Below are 24,334 nucleotides of genomic sequence, written 5' to 3' on the forward strand. Positions count from 1 at the left end.
ATCTGTAAGTTTGATTGATTGATTGTTGGTTGCTTAACGTTCAGTGGCAATCTAGTGATCTAGTGATCTAGTTGTAAGAAGATTAGTTTTTACATAAAGTTGATAAGAGAAAATCTGTCTTCACTTGTTAAATCATCATCATACAATTCTCAAATTTATCTAAAAAGTATCAAAAGTGGCTTACTTATCACAATGATGTGTGGTCTATTTTCAAAAAGAATACTTAGATATAGGAAAATACGGTATGAGTGCCAATGAGACAACTCTCCATCCAAGTCACAAAAACAAAAGTAAACCATTATAGGTCAAGGTACGGTCTTCAACACGGAGCCAAGGCTCACACCGAACAGCAAGCTATAAAGGGCCCCAAAAATTACAAGTGTAAAACCATTCAAACGGGGAATCTACATAAAAAACGAGAAAGACATTAGCATTAATCTCTAAAAATTCAGTAAACTATGAAATCAGCGTAATATGACACTTATCACTTAACAATGAAGACATATGTACGTTTCTTGTTGATGTCTTCTGATCATCATGATAAACAATATAAACCTACAAATTTACTTATTTCTCATTTTAATGTTAGGTGAACTATTTAAATATATTTTTTTAATCAATTACAAAGTTCACATAGTATTAATTACAATTTCATTTCACCTTCCTTAACCAAGAGGTCAAATCTATTATATGACGGACTATTGAACGAACCAAAAATACAACACCATCGCTTCCCTAAAACTAAGTATTGTTTTTCTCATTCATTAGATAACAGTGTCATGTGTGTTGAATAAATGTCATGCGGTATTTTACGGTACAAGAATGTATCATCACCAGAATATTACATTGTAAAAGAATGTATGAAATATATATTTTATATTTTTTAAGCAAAACTATCAAAAACATGCATATTGTTAGAGAATAGTAGTTAATTTGTCAAAATAATACTATTTAACGGAAAAGTGGTACAATAATAGTAGCATATATTTTAGCAACAATATTATTTATATAATTAATCAATTATAAAATTGATATCAATTTCCGTTGAAGAAACCAATACATGTTAAATCATAAATATTCAATTAACAAACATATTGCTAATTACTTTAACAAAAATTCATTTGCTCTTGTTGTCTAAGTCCGTTCTGGAAAGTACATCATTTATGTCATGTTGACGTTTAGCCTTGTTTCTCCATTAAAGCATGTTTATTAATCATGGTAGCTATATCATACTGACAGTTCAGAAAGGCAATTTGAACTGGTGACTTGCCATCATTGTCACATATACTATAGTCTGCTCCTCTATCTAGCAACATTTTAATTATTGTTTTATGACTATGTATACAAGCCATCATTAACGGTGTGTGACCAAGCATATCACATGTATCTAAGTCTGCCCCATTATCTAACAGCATTTCAACTATTTTTGTATGACCATGTTCACAAGCCTTCATTATAGGTGACTGACCAATATAATCACTTCGGTTGAAGTCTACTCCTCGGTCTAATAACACCTTTACTATTTCAGTATGACCACTTTCACAAGCCATATATACAGGTGACTGATCCTCGTAGTCACATCTATCACAGTCTGCGCCTCTTTCTATTAATATCTTAACTATTTGTAAATGGCCATGTTTACAGGCCATTATTAATGATGACTGATCATGCCAGTCCATTCTATTACAGTCTATACCTCGATCTAACAAAATATTTACTATTTCTGTATGTCCATGCTCACAAACTTTCATGAGGGCTGACTGATCTTGCAAATTCAATTTATTAAAGTCTGCTCCTTTTTTCAATAACATATTCACTATTTCTGTATGACCATGTTCACAAGCCGTCATTAAAGGTGACTGTTCATTAAAGTCCACTTTGTTAAAGTCTGCTCCTCTGTCTAACAGTATATTTACTATTTCTGTATGACCATGTTCACAGGCCCTCAATACAGGTGACTGATCATTTTTATCTACTTTATTACAGTCTGCCCCTCTTTCTAACAACAACTTTAAAATGTCGGTATGCCCTTTTTCACTAGCTCTAACTAAAAGTGAGGCATGTTCACTGTCACTATGATTACAATCTGCTCCTCTATCCAATAATAACTTCATGGCGTCTTTTTTACCATTGTAACAAGCTATCATGACAGGTGACTCACCAAAAACGTTATTTTTAACATATTCTGCCCCTTTATCTACTAACATGTTTACTATTTCTGTAAAACCAAGTTCACAAGCTATCATTACTGGTGACAAGTCATCAAAATCACTTTTATTAATGTCTGCTTCTTTGTCTATTAACAATTTTACTATTTCTGTATGGCCCATTCTACAAGCTTTTGTTAAAGGTGTGTTTCCATAATAATCAGATTTATTACAGTTTGCTTCTCTGTCTAACAACGTCCATACTATTTCTGGATGACCATTTTCGCAAGCCATCATTAGAGGGTACTGATCTGATCTGTCACATTTATTAAAGGATTCCCCTTTGTCTAACAATTTCTTTACTATTTCTGTGTGACCATGTACACAAGCCTTCATCATAGGTGACTGGCCCTTTCTGTCTATTTCTTTGTAATCTGCTCCTTTTTCTAACAACATACTAACAATACTTGCATGACCTTGTTTACACGCTTTCATTACAGGTGTTTGACCCGATCTGTCACATTTATCTAAGTTTGCTCCTTTCTCTAACAATTTCTTTACTATTTCTGTGTCACCACCTTCACAGGCCTTCATTAAAGGTGACGTACCAGTTCTGTCAATTTCATCATAATTTGCTCCTTTTTCTAACAACAAACTTACAATTTTTTCATTACCATTTTCACAAGCTATCATTACAGGTGATAGACCCAATCTGTCACATTTATTTAAGTCTGCATCGTTCTTTATTAACAAACATGCTAGTTTCTCATTTAAGTGTCCACATGTTTCCATCAGCACAGATCGACCATCTCTGTCGCGTTCTTTAAAGTCTGCTCCTTTGTGTATTAACATCCTTGCAATTTCTAAATAATTATTTTTACAAGCATGCATTATGAGGGAAGAACCGTCAGCATAACAAGAATTAGAGTTTCCTCCTTTGTCTAACAAAATCTTTACTGCAGCTGTATGTCCATGTTTACATGCATGCATTAGAGGTGACATACCGTTTTGGTCGCAGTTACTATAGTCTACCCCTTTTTCTACCAAGATTCTTACTATTTTTGTACGACCATATTTACAAGCATACATTAGAAGTGACTGTCCCTTATTATTGCATGTTATAAAGTCTGCTTTTTTATCTAATAACATCTCAACGATTCCTGTATAGCCACGTTTACAAGCGATGATAACCGGTGAACAACCATTATTATCACATCTATTAATGTTTGCTCCGCTGAGAATCAGCATCCTTAAAACCTCTTGGTGACCATATTTACAAGAATACAGTACAGCTGACCAACGCCATTTGTTACATTTATTATAATCTACTCTCCTATCTAGCAACATTCTTACTATTTGTCTATTACCATGTCTACAGGCAAACATCAAAGGAGACTGACCCTTTTTGTCACATTTATTATGGTCTACACCGTTGTCCAAAAGTATCTTGACAAATTCTGTTAGACCACTTGAACAAGCCTTTATTAGAAGTGATCTTCCCTTGCTGTCATATTGGTTATAGTTTAATCCACTTTTGATCAACATCATTACTATTTCCATATGTCCATGGATAAAAGCCTTCATAAAAGGTGACTGGCGGACACTGTCCAATGTATCATGGTTAACTCCTTTATTTAACAGCATCTTTACTATTTCTCTGTTATTGTGAGAACAAGCAAATGCAAAAGATGTCAAACCATTTAAGTCAGATTTATTATAGTCTACCCTTTTGTCCAATAGCATTCCAACTATAGCTGTATGTCCATGTTTACAAGCCTTCATTAAAGGCGACTGACCCAAGATATCGACCTCATTACAATCCACACCTTTTTCAAGCAACATCTTAACTATGTCTGTATGACCATGTTCACAAGCTTTCATTACAGGGGACTTATAATGATTATCACATTTATTGTAGTCTGCCCCTTTGTTTAACAGCATCTGAACAATATTTGAATAACCATATCGACACGCAACCATCATAGGTGATTGATCCTTTTTGTCTGATTTATTATAGTCCACTCTTTTGTCTAATAGTAGTTGAACTATTTCTGTATGACCATGTTTACAAGCATACATTACAGGCGACTTACCCCACATGTCACATCTATTAAAGTCTTCCCCTTTGTCTAACAATAATTTCACAATTTCCGTATGACCATACTGACATGCCTTCAATATTAGTGCTATACCATGGTTGTTACATTCATTATAGTTTATCCCTCTGTTTAGCAACATTCTTACTATTTCTGCATGACCGTTTTCACAGGCTGTCATTACAGGTGATTGATCCAAGTTGTCACATTTTTCATAATCTGCTCCTTTGTCTAACAACATTTTAACTATATTTAAATGACCATGTCTACAAGAAGACAAAAAAGATGTCCAACCCTCATTATCGGATTTACTAAAGTATACCCCTCCATCTAACAACATCTTTACTATTTCTGTATGACCACGTTCACAAGCCGTCAATAAAGGTGTCCAACCATTATTATCAGATTTATTATAATATAACCCTCTGTCCAACAACATCCTTACTATTTCTATAAAACCATGTTCACAAGCCATAAGTAGAGGTGTCTTACCATCATTGTCACATTCATTTAACTTTGATCCTCTATCTATCAACAGTTTTACTATTTCCTTATGACCATATGCACAAGCCTTCAATACAGGTGACTGACCATCATAGTCACATGTATTACAGTCTGATCCTCTGTTAATTAACATTTGGACAATTTCTGTATGACCACCTTCACAAGCCATCATTACAAGTGACCGATTTTCGTCGTCAAACTTATTACAACGTGCTCCTTTGTGCAACAACATTCGTACAATTTGTGTATGCCCACCTTCACACGCCAACATTACAGGTGACCGTTCCGCTTGGTCACATTCAAGGTCTGCTCCTATATCCAGCAGCATTTCAACTATTTCTGTATGACCATGTTCACAGGCCTTCATTAATGCTGACTTACGCATTATGTCACATATATTACAGTCCACTCCTTTGTCCAACAACATTCTTACAATTTCTGTATGACCTTGTTCAGAAGCAATCATTACAGGTGACTGATAATCATATGTACACTTTTTCACATCAACATCATGGTTTAAACACCACTGGATCAAATTTATATCTCCTATTAAACAACAATGTAATAACACAGTGTCGTATTTATTATAACCAACAAACCAATAATCTGCAGATCGTTGGCATTTATTGTCAAAGGTATGTGCTAGTTGTCTTTGCAAAGTTGTATCAAGCTTAGACAAATGAAATAAAAATTTCTTTCGGAACTGAGGTATCTTCATATTGATATTCCTAAAAATATCCTGAACTTTTCCAATTGACCAATCATCAATCATTCTCTGTATGTACATCTGATGATATGTTGGTGGTACAACATTAATAAACGGATCCAGGACATCTTCTCTTTCTAATAAGAATCTCTCCTTGATCAAACAACTATCTGCATTCTTTATCAAGCATTCGATTATTTTCTGTCCAAAGTAGTAAGCTAGAAAGTCAAATATTTTATCATGCAAGGCTTTATAGTAATGTTCACCTTGCCCCATGACATTTCCTTGTACCTTCCTAATAAATGTATTTGTAAGTGAGTCAAGTTCGTCCCGTATAACCAATAGAGAAGTTCCTCTGTCCAGTTTACATGCCTGACATGTGTTCTTGATGATTCGTTTGGTATCTGCATCCACATCTTTTGTCAACATTTCTTCTTTCAATTGATTATTGAACATGACACATAAAGCTAAAGCACAATATTTAGTGTGTAGCCCAATCTGAAGTAGCTTGTCAATTTCTAATTCATAAACTGAAAATGGTTTCTGAAATAAATTTGCAACATCAAAATTGGGATTATCATGGAACATTTTACATAAAAGTGGAAAACAATCATATAAATCATAATAGTCAGCAATCTCATGGGCTTTTGATTTCATATATAGTTCTGCTATTGACTGTTTTTCAGTGTTTGACAAACGTATTTCCATTGACAACAGGTTACATGCACATGACTTGAAAACTGATAAAATACCAAATTTTTGATCCTGAAAGACTTGTAATCGACATGCTGCAATTATTTTTGTTTGTTTGTTTTCAAGAATTTCTTTTATACGCTCAATGAGTGGATCCCAGCTTTTAATGTCACTTAGATCAACAGAAAAGTTTCCACATAAATCATCAATAACAAACAATGTTTTCTTATTTGGATTGTAAAATTTTATAATGTCAACTGGTTCAGAAACAAGAAGAACATCATAATCATTTGACATTTTCAAAGCGACGTGTCGTAGCGTTGCTGTCTTTCCTGCACCAGAACTTGCAGTAATAGTTACACAACTATTCTCAATTATGCATTTCAGTACGTGCTTTGCGGCTCTGGTGATTATAAACATCTGGTCATTGTTCTTCCAGTCTTCAGCTATTTTGTTGATTTGTTCTGAAATATGAAATATGAATTAGTCATATTCAATAATTATTGATTTTCTTCTCTTCAGTTTGTAGTTGTTAGGATATTGCAGCATGTGTGGTTGTTCTACCTGAATAATATTGTCAAGTCATCATCTACTGAACTGCATCGTTAGACAACTTCAAAGTGCCATGATCGGTAGACACAGTATTATACTTTACAAAATAATGTGTTGTAAACATTAATAGGGCACCATCATTTGTTTACATATACTGTGCACAACACATTATTTTGTCAAGCGTAATACAGTATGCTCGTTATATCGAAATTGTGTAGTTAACAATGAGTTAAATGAGGATAATAATTATCGCTTGTGTATAGTCAGTTTTGATTTAGTCTACCAAGCACTTGGGGCCTCAGTTGCCAATTTCTTTTAGTAGTTCATCTACTATATCACTAGCCTGTTAAAACTGAGGTTGTCAGGTCAGTTCCATCCCAACATTTATTGATTATGATAGTCAGTATTACTGGCGAAGGTCGGTGATTCCCTCCGAGCACTCCAGCGTCATACACCCATAAAAACTTACCACCAGTATATAGCTAATAGGTTAAAAGTGGCGTTAAACGTCAAAATCAGTCAATTATTACATGCGCAAAATGTAACATAGGGATGATTTGTTTTTCAGAAGGCAGAAAACCTTAATACTTTATATATTCTCTGCATTTGGCATATGTTCCATAATTTCAGTCAGACATATTTCGATGGTTTTAAAAAACAATTGTTAGCTATCATTTGATTTTCTGACTTATTATAAGTAATTGGAAAATTGTAAATGGTTTGGCATAATTTCAAGGTTTACATATCTGGTAGATCCTATTTATCAGAGCTTGACCACATTTCATATTTAAGTAAGCAGAGTAAGTTCTCGTTGTTATGTTCATTTCCCATATACTTTCAGTAATGGATCATGTTTATTCGGTGTATTAATTGTACTCGGTAACCCTTCAGAATAAGTTCAATCAAATGATCAATAAAGGAGTAGTTTCGATAAAATCCTTAAATGGTTTCTATTGCTAGCTAAAATTTCAAATTTGGATTTATTGACCAAATTTACAGTGATTCATAGTTTAAACAAAAACTAGATTGGAAATATACCTTTCTGTGAAAATTCACGTATTATCATTCTTTTCGTAACATCACAAATACATGTACCACACACTTAGATTTTTTACGAAAATTAAAAAAAAAAACAGGTAGATTTCCATTCATTTTTTGGACTGGAAACTTAGAGCGCATGCGTCGACAAAAATGATCTTTAAGCATACTGTTTGTTATAACATTTTACATCTGAATTGAATATGTTGTTTTTCGAAACCTGCGCTCTATGTTTACTAGGCCTAAATTTGGTAGAAATTCAGACGATTTTGTTACTTTCATCAAAATATCTACTTTTGGCATATTTGGGTTGTAATTATTGATGTTTATAACAAAAGCTGCACACAAATAGTTCCATTTCACTTTCTAGTGTGTCTTTTCATTATCTTGAAACATATGTGTTCTTCATACTATGGACTATTTTTGTTCGCCTGTATAAACAACATCAATTTAATCATAGAGCTTAATAACTCTCAGGAGAAGAGAAGATACGTAAATTGTATATTTTGAACTACCATAAACATTCGACAGTAAACATATGTAACCATCATACAAACTAAACCCTGAGCAACACAAACCTCACAGGAAAAATGGGGTTGATTTTAGTTGCTCCGGATAGAGTAAGCATACCTCGTCGTGTTGCTCGTGTAAGTACAAACCCGGTGATAATTATAAATCAATATGTTAAATTCGAGGAAAATAGGACGGGATTGTGGTTACGGCAATTTGAACATATCCCTCGTCATATGAGAAACAGATATTCCATTATGGTCATCCAACTTCAATAAAGAGTTGTTTCACAATTCCGGTCAAATTTACTCATAAGTAAATGTTATTGTGCTCAACATTTTCCTGCCAGAAAAACTGAAATGGACAAACGTCATCTTTTAAGGGTTATAACCTCCTTTGACAACTGAATTGCCGGTGTAAACAAATTTCGATTTCCTCAGTTCGTCCCATTAGAAAAAGCCTATCACTTGATAAAAAGTAAAATCACAAAAATACTGAACTCCGAGGAAAATTCAATCGAAAAGTCCCTTATCACATGGCAAAATCAAATGACAAAACACATCAAAAACGAATGGACAACAACTGTCATATTCCTGACTTGGTACAGGCATTTTCAAATGTAGAAAAATTTCGTTATCTTGTTCGTGATTGCTGAAAATTATTCATGTTTACAGTTTCTGTCTATCGATTAATGTTTTGTATTTTTGAAACTGCTAAATTTTGTAAAACAAATCTTTATTTTAAAGTAATAATTCCCAAAAGATGTCATGTCATCTAAAGGTTTTGGTCATATCAGCATATTCGTATATCTTGCATTACTGATCATGTGTCTATCTATCCTTTTTGAGTTTTTTGAAATGATAAGTTGATAAAATTATAAAGTATAAAGTCATCATTTAAGGACAATAACTACTATAAGGAATCATCCAATTATGAAGGTCATACGAACATTTTTGAATATCTAATATTCAGCTTATCCTTTTGTATGTCTTTGGTTTCTACATGCAGATTCTGAACATTTAAGCATCTTCAGATTTATGATTTTTACCATTAAAAGAGGCATTGCCTATCAAATTCATGATCATCGATTTTACTCAAATTTTCACATTTGATTGAATCGAACTAGAACGTATATACAAATTACAAAAAGTTCAAAAGAAACAAATAGCAATGTATGGACTCGTTATAATGTATCATCTTCGTGTGTGTATTCTAGGCTTCTTAACAACAATCGGGATAACCTCCGAAGAATGTCGATGGTATACGATCTGATTTAAACAAAATAGAAATACAAAGACTGGCACGTGCAATCGTATAATGACGATTTTTCTAGGTTTGATTGATTTATAATGAAAACTATCTGATTGCTTTTACCTATATTAAATGATTTTAATGTTGAACCAGTCAACGAGATGTTCAAATGAGGGTGAAATAGTGACTTGAAGGTCGATAATACATCAGCGATGTCTTTAAGCTTATATTTACAAATTTTTATCAAACTGACTGCTAATAGCGAAATATTTTTTTCGAAATTCGACTTTTATAAATGTTCAAAACAAAAATAATATAATTATTTATCGTTGGTTACGCCCATCTTAGGCAATTAATGCAGTTAATCTTTATATTAAATTTTAAGCCATGGCGGCCATGTTGGTTGAATGGCAGAAACAAAAACACAACACTTAATACTGAATACCCCAAGAATCATTCATCCTAAAAATTGGTTGAACTTGATCAATTGATTTCAAAGATGTTTTACCACAACAGCACGTAGTGCTCTAAATAATTCATGTTGCACATAGCAGGGATGGGCACGATTACTGACAAATGTAATTGATTAATAATCGATTACATGAGTGATTTATGTGTATCGATTACTCAGATTTTTGTATGTAATCGATTGCAATCGATTACTTTATCAAAAGTAATTACATTACTTTTCGATTACTGTCAATTACATGCTTCAACATTTGTATAGTGAAAATATTACAAAACCAGTATTTGAAGCATTGTTTCCATGTTATAAGTTGGCAGTTGTTTTCTAGAAGGAATCTGTTACTGAGGATCAGAAATTAAAAACTTTTACTTTCAACATGAATGAGAGATGACATCGCATTTCATCAAGTACTTATTTATATCAAAGTTTTTTTCTCAAAATTTTTGCTTTTATACTGACTTAGTTAGCTTTATTGTTTTTACTCATTAAAGACAGGTACATTTTTGCATAGTTAATTACAAGGTTGGAAGTTTTCTCTGAAAAAAATATAAAAAAAGATAGAATAATTTATTTGTTCACCTAATTTTAAAGATCAAAAGTAATAATTAGATGCATAATTTAATCCTTTTGCTTGGATAACCACCCTAATTATAGGTTATAAAACTGCCAATTGAGTACAATTTATAACCTGGGGAAAAATAATGTAAAAATTTCCTCTTAATTAGACATACAGTTATTGAAATAAAAACAAAGTATGTATCTTATTGATTAGAAGAGATTGATCATTTGATAAGTAAAGACAAGAAGTTTGTTAAGATTTTTTTTTATTGTCTAATCAATTATTAACAAAATATATTTATAGTGTCAAAGAGAGATACATGTATCTATTTCTAAAAACAATTCAATGCATAGTCATTGGTTCATTGTGTACTTTCTCAATTTTGATATACATGTATATCATAACATTATAAGAAATCAACTGTTTATATATTGTATGCTTTAAGGAATTTTATAGAAATAAGCTTACTACCTTTCTACTTTAGTGTAGTACAGAACCTAACATTACTTATTCTAAATCTATTTTCTTATTTCAAATTTATTTTTTATATTAATATTAAAGGTCATGAACTATTGACAAGCACATGAATCCATTTGTTTCAAAATTTTGGTAGGAGATCTGGTTGAACATAATGCAGCTTGAGACAATAAATAAAAATTAGGCAGTTGATATAAAATTCTTTAAGTCATATCAATACATTCTATTTCATCTGTACTACAAAGTGATGAATATTGAATATATACATATTTTCATTTAAAATAGGTTATATTTCATCAAACTATTTTACTAAAGTAATCGAAATGTAATCGAAAAGTAATCGATGATTTCATCATAATTTTTGCTGTGTTCGATTAAATAACGATTACATGTAATCGAAAATGTCTTCGATTACAGATTACTGTCGATTACTGGAAAAAATGTAATCAATTACAATCGATTACGATTACCCCATCCCTGGCACATAGGGCCCGGTGTGTTAAAATAGAATTGTGCTTTTGCGAACCAAAGAAAACAAAAATGCAGAACAGCCTCTTGAATTTTCGAGAAATATTTATTAAATTATTTGTAGTTTCAAATCCGACAAGAGAAATAGTCGAGTCATTGCTTTAATTGTTTTGCATGGTCTACACGTTTAAATGTTGCCATTCCAATTTCAACATTTGCATTTTACTACCTAAATTTAAAAAGCGAAACACATCTCTGTCTCAACAGTTTGTTAGTTTATTATTTTGTAATAAAATAATCCATTGGAACTTAAAATCGAAATATTTCACATGTTGGCATATCGGGGCCTTTTAAAGCTGACTATACTGTATGTTTTGCTGATTGCTGAATGACGAATTGTAAATTATAAGTGTTTAAATCCATATCATTTGGACTCTTGGGGATAGCTGTATCATTAGTTAGCATACCTCATCTCCTTATATTATACTGATTTTGGGGGATTTCATCTCATAGTGGTTTCAAAAAAGTGTTTTCTGCGTTCGTTATTATAAGTTATATGGTTGGCAATGGACCCCTTTCAATCTAATTAAAAACCGATCTCTCATCGCTCCTGTTTCTGATATGTCGCGTGGGAGATCTAACGAAACCCGCTTTGAGGTCACATGTGAGTGACCTCGTAGGTGTGTCTTTTTCGACCAATGAAATTGAGTCTTCCACGATCTTGGAAGTTTAACGTAAGGCAAAGGGATGTAACTCATTTTATTTACGACGAAATCGTCAGTCAAAATAATTCATAAACTTTTTTGATTGGCTTATTAATAGGTCGTCAACTCATTTGCATATCTTTATAAATTCATAACTTTTAGTTCACTCACATGTGACCTCAAAGCCGGTTTCGTTAGATCTCCCACGCGACATATCAGAAACAGGAGCGATGAGAGATCGGTTTTTAATTAGATTGGACCCCTTTCAGATCATTAGAGGATTAGTAAAATTCATACGAGGTGAATAATAAATTATCATCATACAATGGTATAACATAAACTCATCATAGATACCAGGACTTAATTTTGTATATGCGCCAGACGCGCGTTTCGTCTACAAAAGACTCATCAGTGACGCTCGAATCCAAAAAAGTTAAAAAAAAAAAAAAAAAAAAAAAAAAAAGGCCAAATAAAGTACGAAGTTGAAGAGCATTGAGGACCAAAATTCCTAATACATATTTCAGCTGGATATCTCCCAAAAGAATCATGATTTAATGGCATTTCCTACGCTTAATGGCCAAAATAAGGCCGAAAGTGGATCAAACAGAATCTAATTCAAGTGATCGAAAAATTAATCTTTTTTAAAAATTAACCTACAAAAAGAAAACAAGAAGCCAAATGACAGACAAAATTATTCCAATTGATCATAAACTTTCATGAGACATCAATGTTTTTAGCACATAACCTAACCATTCAATAATAATCAAAATCATTCCAAGAAGTCGGTTGCGATCATCCTGCATCACATTTTTAGATTAAACTAAAAAAGATAAAATACATTTGGCCCCACTTTTACCTCTAACATTCCAAGGTACTGTATCTTTCTGAGAGGATTTTATCTCTTGAAGTTCTTTTGTAACATTTGCATGATCTTCTTGTAATAATTCGTGGGATTTCTTCATTTCAGTATGTGACAGCTTCAGACTTTCGAAAGATTCTTTCAGCTCCCTGATTTCATCATTAGACCGTTTAATATCAAGCATTATTTCTCGATTGGTCTGATCTAAAGTTTTGGTTTTCAGATGATCACATTCCTGCTTCATTTCCTGTCCGCCTAATCTATCAATGGCCTGTAAGTTAAATATATGAATATACTATAAACTGTTCCTAATACACCAAGATTGTGTGACCCAAAGGTAAAAAGTGACAGTTTAGCAATTGAAGCATTTTTCATTGTTATATCCATATACTAGTAACATCAGCATTTACATAAGAAAGGAATAATATTAACAACATGTCTGTGAATTGATTTTAGTAACAAAGCAAAAACATGTTAAAGGCTGATGTAGTAATAAAATTATAAATAAACACCCATGCAACATCCTTTTCCAGATTGCCTGGTAGGACCCTTTTATAACACACATGCAACCACACAGCCAATATTGCCTGTTATGAACTGCTTTAAATAAAACACTCGTAACCAAGCATCCCAAATTGCCTAAGAGAACACTTTTGTCAAACACCTATGCAACCTAGCATCCCATATTGCTGATAAGACCTTTTCATAAAACACCAATGAAACCAACCATCTCATTTTGCCTGATACCTTTTATGAAACGCTAATATAATCACGCCATCTATACAGCCGAACATTCTATACTGCCTGATAGGACCATGGTATAAAACACTCATGCAACCATTCGTAACATTTTGATTGATAAAATCATTTCATAAAACAGCCATGTAACCTTACATCCGTAATAGCCTGATGGTGCAACTAAAATTGGAACACTGTAAACCAACTTATTTTCGCGGATACTTTATTTCGCGTTCAACACTTTCTAGTCCACTTCGCGGCTATTAATTTCTCGATATTCTAAATAACTTGATGTAGTTTTATAAGGAAAGATCCAAGTTTTACATATTCGCCACGATTTATATTCGCGTTATTTTTTTACTCCCAAAAAGTCGCAAAAATAAATCGGTCGCGAAAATAAGTTGGTTTACAGTATATTTAATATTGAACATAAGGAGATTTCACTCAAACCAAAGCACAGTGGAACCAGGAGTTTCCATTTAAACATTAATAAGCAGTCTCCTAAGAGCCTGAATCTATCACCTATCTAGAATAGCATGATGGTGTAGTGCAAATTAATTTTGCTGTTTACAAGTTTTGCGTCTCTATTATGTCTTAAGCGATAATAGACTGAAAATTCGTAAATAATCATCTCTTTGGGGCAACTAATTCTATAACAAGTCATCCAATTGTTTCGATCATATAGGTTCTTTTAAAGATCCTTTATTGCTGATCATTTTTTGCGAATTATAGTTTCTGCTAGGGATGTCAACGACAACTCGAATACTGGAGTTTAGTCTAACGTTTGATTTTGTCAGGTTTTAAGGACTTTCCATTTTGAAAGGAAGACCCCTTTTTGGCCCCAACATATGGCAGTTTTACAAAATTGTTAAAATGTAAACGTTTAGTTATTTATTGAAAAGTAGAATTATTCTGCTACATAAATAAGGGCTGTTTTTGACAATACAATGCACATTTATCGGGTATTAGCATCATTAAGTCATGCTAAATTACTGAAATCTTCAAAATTTTAGTATTTGAGTTAATTTTAGACGGTTTCCGTCTTAAATGGAAGTGGCCGCATTTGTGTTCATTTTTAATATTGAAATGTAAGTTGTATTTGATGATAATACATAACATATATAACTTTAGGTTGAAGATGAACACGGATGCGGCCACTTTCATTTTTGACAAAAACCATCTGAAAAGTGACATTTTTTGGCATATTTAATAGATTTTCCATATTAAGGCTTGAATTGGAGAATTAGAATAAACTTGATCTCACGTTAAATAAAGGCAACAGTAGTATACCGCTGTTCAAAACTCGTAAATCTATGGACAAAAAACAAAATCGGGGTAACAAACTAAAACTGAGGGAAACTATTAAATATAAGAGGAGAACAACGACACAACATTAAAATGTAACACACACAGAAACGGACTAAGCATTAGACAAAATCCGATGAGAATAACAAATATAACACCAAAACCAAATACATGACTTTGGGATAGAAAAGTACCGTGACACGTCTTATAGTAATTTTGAATTCACACTCAAATATAAGAGAAAACAAACGACACAACGGAAACACAACGTTGAAATGTAACACACACAGAAACGAACTATAATATAACAATGGCCATATTCCTGACTTGGTACAGGACATTTTTAAAAAAAATATGGTTGGTTGAACCTGGTTTTGTGGCATGTCAAACCTCGCACTTTAATGGCAATGTTAAATATAACATTAACATGACAACATAATATTACAGGACTACAATACAAATAAATAGGAGAACATATTAGACAAAGAAACACATGAATAATAGCTAACAAAAGGCATCAGATTTAAAATTCAATACGCCAGAAACGCGCCTCGTCAACACAAGACTCACCAGTGATGCCCAGATATAAAAGTTCGAAAGTCTAAAAAAAGTACAAAGTTGTACAGCACTGAGGATCAAAAGTTCAAAAAGGTTGTGCCAAATACGGCTAGGGTTTTCTGCTTGGGATAAGAACATCCTTTTTATTTAGAACAATTTATGCTATTGCAAACAGTAAATTTTATCAAATGAATTAATATAAAAGATATACATGATAAAACTGAAGTATTAACTAATTACAGAAAACAAAACCCGAATACATTACAAAGACCAACACAAAAAATAGACACCCGACTTAGTCAAGGCTTCAACGCAAAAAGTGAAACAAGTGACGTCACATACGACGCTCGAGACTCTCTTGTGACTCTCAATGAATTGTTAAATGCATCAGTGACTTAAATCAACTGGCCTTTGAAAATGTGTTTATTTTTTTCGATCACAGAATTTATCTGTTGTTTGATCGGGTTTGAATTTGTATTCATTATATATTTATTATGTCTGTTTTGTTCACGCATCGTTGTAAATATAACGGAATTTGATGAGACTGTCGTACAAGTGAGAGGTTTAGCGCAATAAAACCAGGTTCAATTCACCATTTTCTACATTTGAAAAAGCCTGTACCAAGTCAGGAATATGACAGTTGTTGTCCATTCGTTTGATGTGTTTTGTCATTTGATTTTGCCATATGATTAGGGAGTTTCCGATTGAATTTTCCTCTGAGTTCAGTATTTTTGTGATTTTACTTTTGGCTGTTTATTAAATTATTGATCCGATTATTGTTAACTTAATATGGATTGTGATTAATGAGCTTTAAATTATGAATCATATTTCCTGGGACTATTATCTAGTCCCAGATAATAATGCAGAGGGGTTAAAACCCTTGAGATAAAGAACAACAAAACCAACTAGTAATTAATTCTTCACATAGTTGATATCCCTAGTTTCTGCTGATCTATTATAGTTTTGAGATAAGCGACAAAAACTTACAAATAGGTCAAAATTGTCATTTCAGAACATCCAATGGTTTTATTCATGTTGACATTTTTTAAGTCTTTATTTTTTTGGCTGATAATTTTTTTCTTTTTAGAGTTTATAAAAAATTGCGAGATAATAGGCAGAAACTTGAAAAATAAGTAAAATTGATTTTAAAAAGCAGTCATCAGATAGTTTAAGTCATACTACACGTACTAGTATTTTGGTATAATTTATTGCTGATCAAAATTGCTGTTTACCATTTCTTATTGTTTATTTTAGTTTTCAAGGTAATAGAAAAACACTCGAAATTGGAAAACAAAATCATCTTTCTAAGGGCAATGAATCTTAAAAGGATTCTGATCATATTGATGTAAATGGGTAGCAGTTAGATCTTGACAGTCTGAGCATTTATATCCTTTTTCATATTTTCCCTCTTATGATTTGCAAAATATTAACTAAATAATGCATTTTACCCTCATATACTATGTATAGCTATTGTGGTCATCTTGACAGGAACAATAAACACAGTTTTAATATTTGATACACTAAGGATCATTCAGTTTAGGTTTGCTTGAAATTTGTCCAGTGTTAATGGCTTTAATCGATCCTAAGAAAGAGAAGGTATGATTTGAGGCTTAATTGGTGCATACAATCAAATGTCATTTTATTAAAAATAATAAATGTTTGAATTGTTCCCAATAATAGGATTGATCAAAATAGTTCAACTCAGATGTAAACAATACACTTTTCAAACAATGTAAATATTTAAATATCTAGCAGAGCATTCTTCTATAACTTTTAACAATGATTTTTAAAATATTCATTGCAAATCAGTCGTAGCATAGAAGAAGGTATGATTTGGCCTCTTTAAATTAAAAATCAAAAAGTATCATAAAACAATTCTTTGGATTTTTACAAGAAATCTTATTAATAGATATCAGTATCCATACTTTTTTTAATTTTTGTCATGTTTTTTTTCCAGTACTTTCCAACACTTAGGAGATAACTGTATTGTATTTTAAGCTCCGACGGCATCAATTGGGGATCTGATGGTCGCAAATTAAGTTTACTGGCGACGCGTTATTTATCATAAGTATGCCAATAACACTTGACAGCTATTTAATTTACATATTTTACAATTGATCATTCCCCTACGCAGGTTGATTGAATTCGACATAAGAAATATGACATCCTAAAGACCAAACACCAAGTATGATATAAATGCTATAGCGTGAGAGTTGTTCTGTTTGGCCAGAAATATGATGTATCCCAAACACATATTTTCACCAATTTGTTTATAAAAGGCAGAAATTACCAAAGCAAAAGAGTCAAGAAAAAAAACCACCAACATAATGGCAAAACCAAAGCTAACAATCAACCTACAAAACAAAAACATGACCATAAAGTTAAACCTTACTATATGTAATAACACCCTGCATAACATCAAACATTCAATCATGAAACATGTATGAGTAAGTGATACCAAAAGTTTGAATAAAAAAGGGGGCATAAATATAATTGAATAACACTACATACATTGGTGATATCATTCCAGTAAGTATTGAAGATCGCAGAGTCTAATTTCACATCGTACAGGTGAGCCATGTAGTTTCTGTAGTATTTTATTCTAGCTAAATCTGCTCCAGGTGTAGTTTCAAAGGTAGAAGGTAAACAGTCAAATCCACGAAGAGGAGGGGAAAGTGTGGTCAAATTTCTCAGTAATGCTATCATTAAAGTGACATCAAAGGTTTTAGAATCTGGAACATCTACAAATAAAAAAACATGATAAAGCTAGGCATTGATAAAGAGTAAAATTCGAATCAGAAATAAAAGCTATAAACAATGCAGAAAGTCACAAGGCAACAACCAAAACGTGTTTTACAAAGAGAAAACACAATACCATTGTATAAGTATCTTTATTAATCTTCTGTCATAATTTAAATGGCATTTATTAACTGAATGATCATCAGTCACCTTTATAAAATTCGAAAAAAACAGACATGACAGCGTAGAGTCTTATCAAATGACTTACACTCTGTATTGATTGCTCCTTTGCAACCCTGTCAATTTCTTTACTGCTATTGAAAATTGTATACTCGATATTAATTTGTATACTTTCTTCAGTTGACAAAATTTGTCTTCTAATTGTACATATAAAAATAAGGAGATGTGGTATGATTTACAATGAGACAACTATCCACCAAATTTCTAATGAGATGGATGTAGGCAATTATAGGCAACCGTACGGACATCATAAATGAAAAAAATCATACCGTATGGTCGGGTATAAAAGGCCCCGACATGAAAAATATGAAACAATTCATTTGAGAAAACCAACGGCCTAATGTTTAATAAAACAATTTACGAAAAACAAATATGACAGACATGAACCAAAGACAACCACTGAACTACAGGCTCCTGATTTGGGACAGGCACATAAAGAATGTGGTTGGGTTAAACATGTTTGTGAGCGTTCAACCCTCCCCTACCTGAGACAGTGGTGTAACAGTACAACATAAGAACAAACTGTAACATTTTTGTTCAAATCATACAGTTATTTTCCAATGCATAGCTGATTTGCTTGTTTTATGTATTCTTACAGTTTTGTTGTTCCTTTTATTTTTACTGGTTTTTATTTTTGTATTGGAGGACCAACTATGTGAGATACAAGCGAACTTATCTGTAATCACTTCACTTATGGTGTGTTAAAGGTCATATGCAGATGCATATGTACATTTCAAGAATAGAAAATATATATGAAATTGAAATTGAGAATGGAAACGGGGAATGTGTCAAAGATACAGAAAACAGCCGAAGGCCACCAATGTTTCTTCAACACAGCGAAAACATCCCGCACCCGGAGGCGTCTAGTCTAGTGCCATGATCTATTATGTATAGTTTATGAAAAACATATAAGCCCGAAACCTAAATGACTACTTAAAAAGAAGAGCAGACCAAATGATATATTTGTCAGACTGACATGAATACAAAAAAAATGTATTATCCTAGGAGTTGATCATAGATTTGGTAGAAAACATAGATTCTACCACTGCATGGAGTATATATCGAGTTTGATATATGATATTTAAAACAAGGGAGAAAGAAATCAAACGAACCACACATTGATAACCTATCCAGAAGGGTTTCCTCATGGTTAGTAAATGTAGCTTGAGATAGAGGGTTCTTTTGTAATTGGTCAATACTATTTCCATCTGCTTATAACAACAAGAGGCTAATCTGTGCCTGAATCAATCACCTAGTGAATTCTGCTTGTATGGACCTTTTATTGCTTTAGTTAGGGTTTTTAGCTGCTGATTAAATTAACAATTTATACGCTACTGTAATATTTGTTGTGTTACATCCAAAACAGGATACAAAACTATAAAATAGTGATATCAGGGCCAAAATTCCCTAAACAAGTTGTCAGATTTTACAATTTTTAAACCTAGCTCTTTAGATATTCAAAATAACAGCCAAGCACATGCACAAATTTGTCATCTATTCCGTGGTGATAACTCTAAAACAGGCCAATAGGTTTTCAGAAATTTTACCCTACTTATTCTTCTCTGATTGCTATATTTCTTTTCTTCAATATTACCCAAAACATAAGTTCCACAATTTTTAGCAATGGTAGCAATGTTGGTTGATCCACCTGAACGAACATCACAAACTTTAAAGTAGACATCCTACAGATGAAGCAGTATACCTTGGTGCCAATCCATTGAACAGTTCCAGATAAGAACATTGGTATTGACGGCATTTACGGACAACAGACAGCTGAGTGACAAATCAGGGGAAAGCAGACGGTCGACAGACACAAAGTTACGGTTACAGCTCACATTGCCTTTGTTGCACCGTAAGCTAAATATTTAATAGAAAGTTTTACTGTGACTAGCATATCATACAATAAAATCTGCAAACAGAACCATTACAGGACTGACGATTTTTTACAGATTGCTGTCATAGAACAGCAAAAACATTTACTTTTCATACAGAATTTCAATTTACTCAGTCATTGGTTAATACAAATTGAAATTGAGATTGAAGTGACCAATTAAAACGAGGCTTTGCACTTACCAGGAAAACGAGTAAACAGGAGGCTCCATTGTGCTGCATTTATTACATATTTATTTTTCAATTTCATCAGTTTGTTGTATGCCTTCTTCAAAGACGATTCTAAAGATGATGGTTGGAATTCACGATCAAACAAGGCTCTAGCTGCACGTGGAGAAATCCCTGTCAGCAATAAACTCATTCTAACATAGTTTTCTTCCTCTGTAGAAAGAGAAGCCATCTTCTTGATTCTTTGTATCCTTTATACAGAAATGCGGATTGTTTGCATCACGTAGATAAGACAAAGGAATACCATAGCAAATGTTGTACTTAGTTGGAGACCTTTTTGCTTATTTTGTGTCGATATGCATAAGGATATATCAACCTTTGCAAGTATGACGTTGATTTCTCAAATCAAATGTCCAATATTTTCTGTAAAAAAGTAACACATGTGTTTAGGACTATTAAAAAGTATAACAAAAATTCCAAACTATGTTACTGAAAATTTATTTTGCATAATATATGTTCCACATGCAACAAAATGGTATATAACAATAATTCTTGAAAACTTATGTAAATATAATATAATATTTATTCCTTTTTCATAAAACAGTTCCCTGGAACATAAATCTCCATAAAATCTGCTCCTAGCTAGGATGACTGGAAATTACACAAAGACTATTTTTTAAAGTTCATACTAGTTGAAAAAAGATACATGTATATAATGTGATTGTTTACACCAGAGTGTATTTTAGATAATGAAGCATTTGTCAATGAAGGTTTAATTAACTATAAAAGAACAGAGTCCCAATTTCCCCCGCGTTGCACATAATTTATGTGTCCAAGGGCAATAACTTAAAAAAAAAAATGTTTCTGTTTTTAAACATTTTAAAATTATCTTAGAAATGTTAGTGAGTTGAAGAATTGAGAGCAATTTTTGATTTATTTCCAAGGGGTATAACTCATCGAAATATTTAATCCGCAATTAATTTTAAAATTGTTCATGACATTAGTAATATCAATCTTTGATATGAATTTGATCAAATGTGGCAGAAATTGTACATGTGAAGGCGCTTACAGGGCAAATTTCAAGATAATTAATATTTCAAATGTGCAGAACTCTATCGGCACTGATTTTCGAAATCGTCTGAGACATTGCTGATATAAACCTACACTATAACTTACATAAAAATCTGGCTAATATTGTACACATGAGAGCGCTAACAATGCAATTCTCCATATCATCAATATTTCTAAGGGCTATAACTCTTTAAAAAATAATTGATCGGCATTGATTTTTGAAAATATTGCTAATTTAAACCAACAATATAACTTTCATAAACATCTGGCAAGAACTGTACATATGAGAGCGCTAACAATGCAATTTTTCATAGTATTAAGCTTTCGGATGGTCATGAATCTTTTAAAGATTATTAATCGGCACTGATTTTCGAACTCGTTCGAGTCATTGCTGTTATAAACCTACGATATAAGTTTCATAAAAATCTGGCAAAAATTGTACACATTAGAGTGCTAACGATGCAGTTTTTCATATATGAATGTTTCCAAGAGGCATAAATCTTTTAACAAATTAAAGTTCATCGGAACTGATTTTCAAACTTGTTCAAATGATATAAGAAGATGATGTATTGGTGTCAATGAGACAACTCTCAATCCAAGTCACAATTTGTAAAAGTAAACAATTATAGGTCAAAGAACGGCCTTCAATACGGAGCCTTGGCTCACACTGAACAGCAAGCTATAAAGGGCAAACAAATTTACTAGTGTAAAACCATTCAAACAGAAAAACCAACAGTCTAATCAAGAATCGAGCTACACTTATGAACCACATCAACAAACGACAACCACTGAACATCAGGTTCCTGACTTAGGACAGGTGCAGACAAATGCAGCGGGTTTATACGTTTTAATAGGCGCCAACCTTCACACTAACCTGAAACAATAGTGTTACATCACAACATAGAAAGATACACTATAAAATATCAATTGAAATGGCTTAACTCAATCAAAAGACATATTAACCATGCTGATATAAAATCTATGATATAAGTGTAAAAAAATCTGGCAAGAATTGTTCGAAAGAGAGCGCTAACAAGACCGGACGGACACTTAGTTTATGGTAAAAAAAAACTCTGTACAACAAACGTTTATTACTTATAATTACAATGCGCTTTTCTGGGTTTACGTTCATCAGGAACGTTCAAAGCCGAATATTTGAAAGCTAGGGTTGTTTCAGAACCCAAACAGTTGAAGAGCTATATAAATAACCAAATGGACATAAAAGCAATGGCTAAATCCATATAAGGTTAACTTTGCCTCATAGAGTTAAAACCTTAGTTTTGATAATAATTTACGACATACAGAGTATTTGAATTTATCAAAAGATATTGATGAACCACAGTTATTGGGCACATCAATCTCCAAAATGCACCTTAATCCTATAGTATACATATACATATTAAAATTAAAAATTCGCAGACTACATTTCACATCAAATAATAACGTAATGAACGTTACCAACGGTAGTGTCGTCAAGGAGATTGTTAAATCGTCGCCTGAAGATTGCCAGAAGGCATGAAAGCGCTAGTGACATTATTTTAACGGACTGATATTATTTGATGTGAAATGTAGTCTGTGAATTTTAAATTTTAATATATACATTATGTACACCGTATTTATTTACTTTTGATATATATATTTATAAGTACGTCTGAAGCCGTGACAACTCTACAACAGATTTATCCATCGTATCACCAGCAGGTGATCCGATGGATAAATCTGTTGTAGAGTTGTCAGCTGGTGATCCGATGGATAAATCTGTTGTAGAGTTGTCACTGGTTCAGACGTACTTATAAATATAATTATTTCTGTGACTGTATCTTGCATCAATTTGTAGGATCCTTTACTATAGATAATTCAGCTGATCTGTAACAACACCATCTTCATGCCTTATACATGTTATATATCATGTACTGTATTACGACGCTAGATTAAAACTGACGAGGAAAGGTAACACCCGGCCACCGAAAGCTTTATCATTGTGAAGCCAAGGTGGTCGAGTGGTCTAGCGCGTCAGATACAGTGCAGGCTCTCAGTAGCATGTGTTCGAATCCCGGCGTGGGAAGAACAAAAATTTGCAAAAGCAAATTTACAGATCTAACATCGTATATATATATAAAGTGCCTAGAAAATCAACCTAACGATGTTAGAGTAGATCTGATTCGTAACTTCCTCCCCGAGCGGGGCTGGAACCTGTACTTTTTATTTCTAACTTCTACGGCAACACCGCCTAGCATTGCGCAGAGACCTTATCCCCTCCTCTAACTCTAGCTTATAAAAATAAGCTTTCGTTTCGGGAGGTATTACCTTCTCGTAGGAATTAAACAAAGATCTCTGATACAATACACGAAGTATTCTTTTTAGCGTACAGAAATTATCATTTACTCATCTCTTCAGTATACATGTATAATTACAGGATGCTTATCTATTTTTAGAAGCATACAATCACTGTAAATTAATATATGTATATATCTGCGTATGTGTAGTGACAACTGCAAATTATACCTTGTCCATCGGATTTCTTATGATTAAGAAATACCAGGCGTTAGAATATGTATAAGTGCATAGAAAATCAACCTAACGATGTTAGAGTAG

At 32.7% G+C, this 24,334-nt stretch overlaps 1 protein-coding gene across 1 annotated transcript; it reads right to left on the reverse strand.

Annotated features, from left to right (window-relative positions):
• Positions 1–1,092: 1,092 nt before the first annotated feature.
• Positions 1,093–21,015, reverse strand: LOC139514129 (ankyrin repeat and KH domain-containing protein 1-like). Its single transcript, XM_071302883.1, has 4 exons — positions 20,684–21,015; positions 18,143–18,372; positions 13,028–13,301; positions 1,093–6,610 (listed from the first exon to the last, which is right to left on the reverse strand). The coding sequence occupies exons 1-4, from the start codon at positions 20,898–20,900 to the stop codon at positions 1,179–1,181; spliced, it is 6,153 nt and encodes a 2,050-aa protein (XP_071158984.1). The 5' UTR covers positions 20,901–21,015; the 3' UTR covers positions 1,093–1,178.
• Positions 21,016–24,334: the final 3,319 nt, after the last annotated feature.

The sequence above is a fragment of the Mytilus edulis genome, chromosome 3 (genome assembly GCF_963676685.1).
Source record: "Mytilus edulis chromosome 3, xbMytEdul2.2, whole genome shotgun sequence".
NCBI classification, from domain to species: domain Eukaryota; kingdom Metazoa; phylum Mollusca; class Bivalvia; order Mytilida; family Mytilidae; genus Mytilus; species Mytilus edulis.

Bases quoted from the DNA above. Each gene is read 5' to 3' on its own strand.
- LOC139514129 (XM_071302883.1), bottom strand. From the start codon at position 20,900: ATGGCTTCTCTTTCTACAGAGGAAGAAAACTATGTTAGAATGAGTTTA. The intron at 18,373-20,683 runs GTAAGTGCAAAG...TTTTATTTGTAG, and splicing joins CCTGTTTACTCGTTTTCCTG to ATGTTCCAGATTCTAAAACC. The intron at 6,611-13,027 runs GTAAAAGTGGGG...TTCATATTTCAG, and splicing joins AGTACCTTGGAATGTTAGAG to AACAAATCAACAAAATAGCT.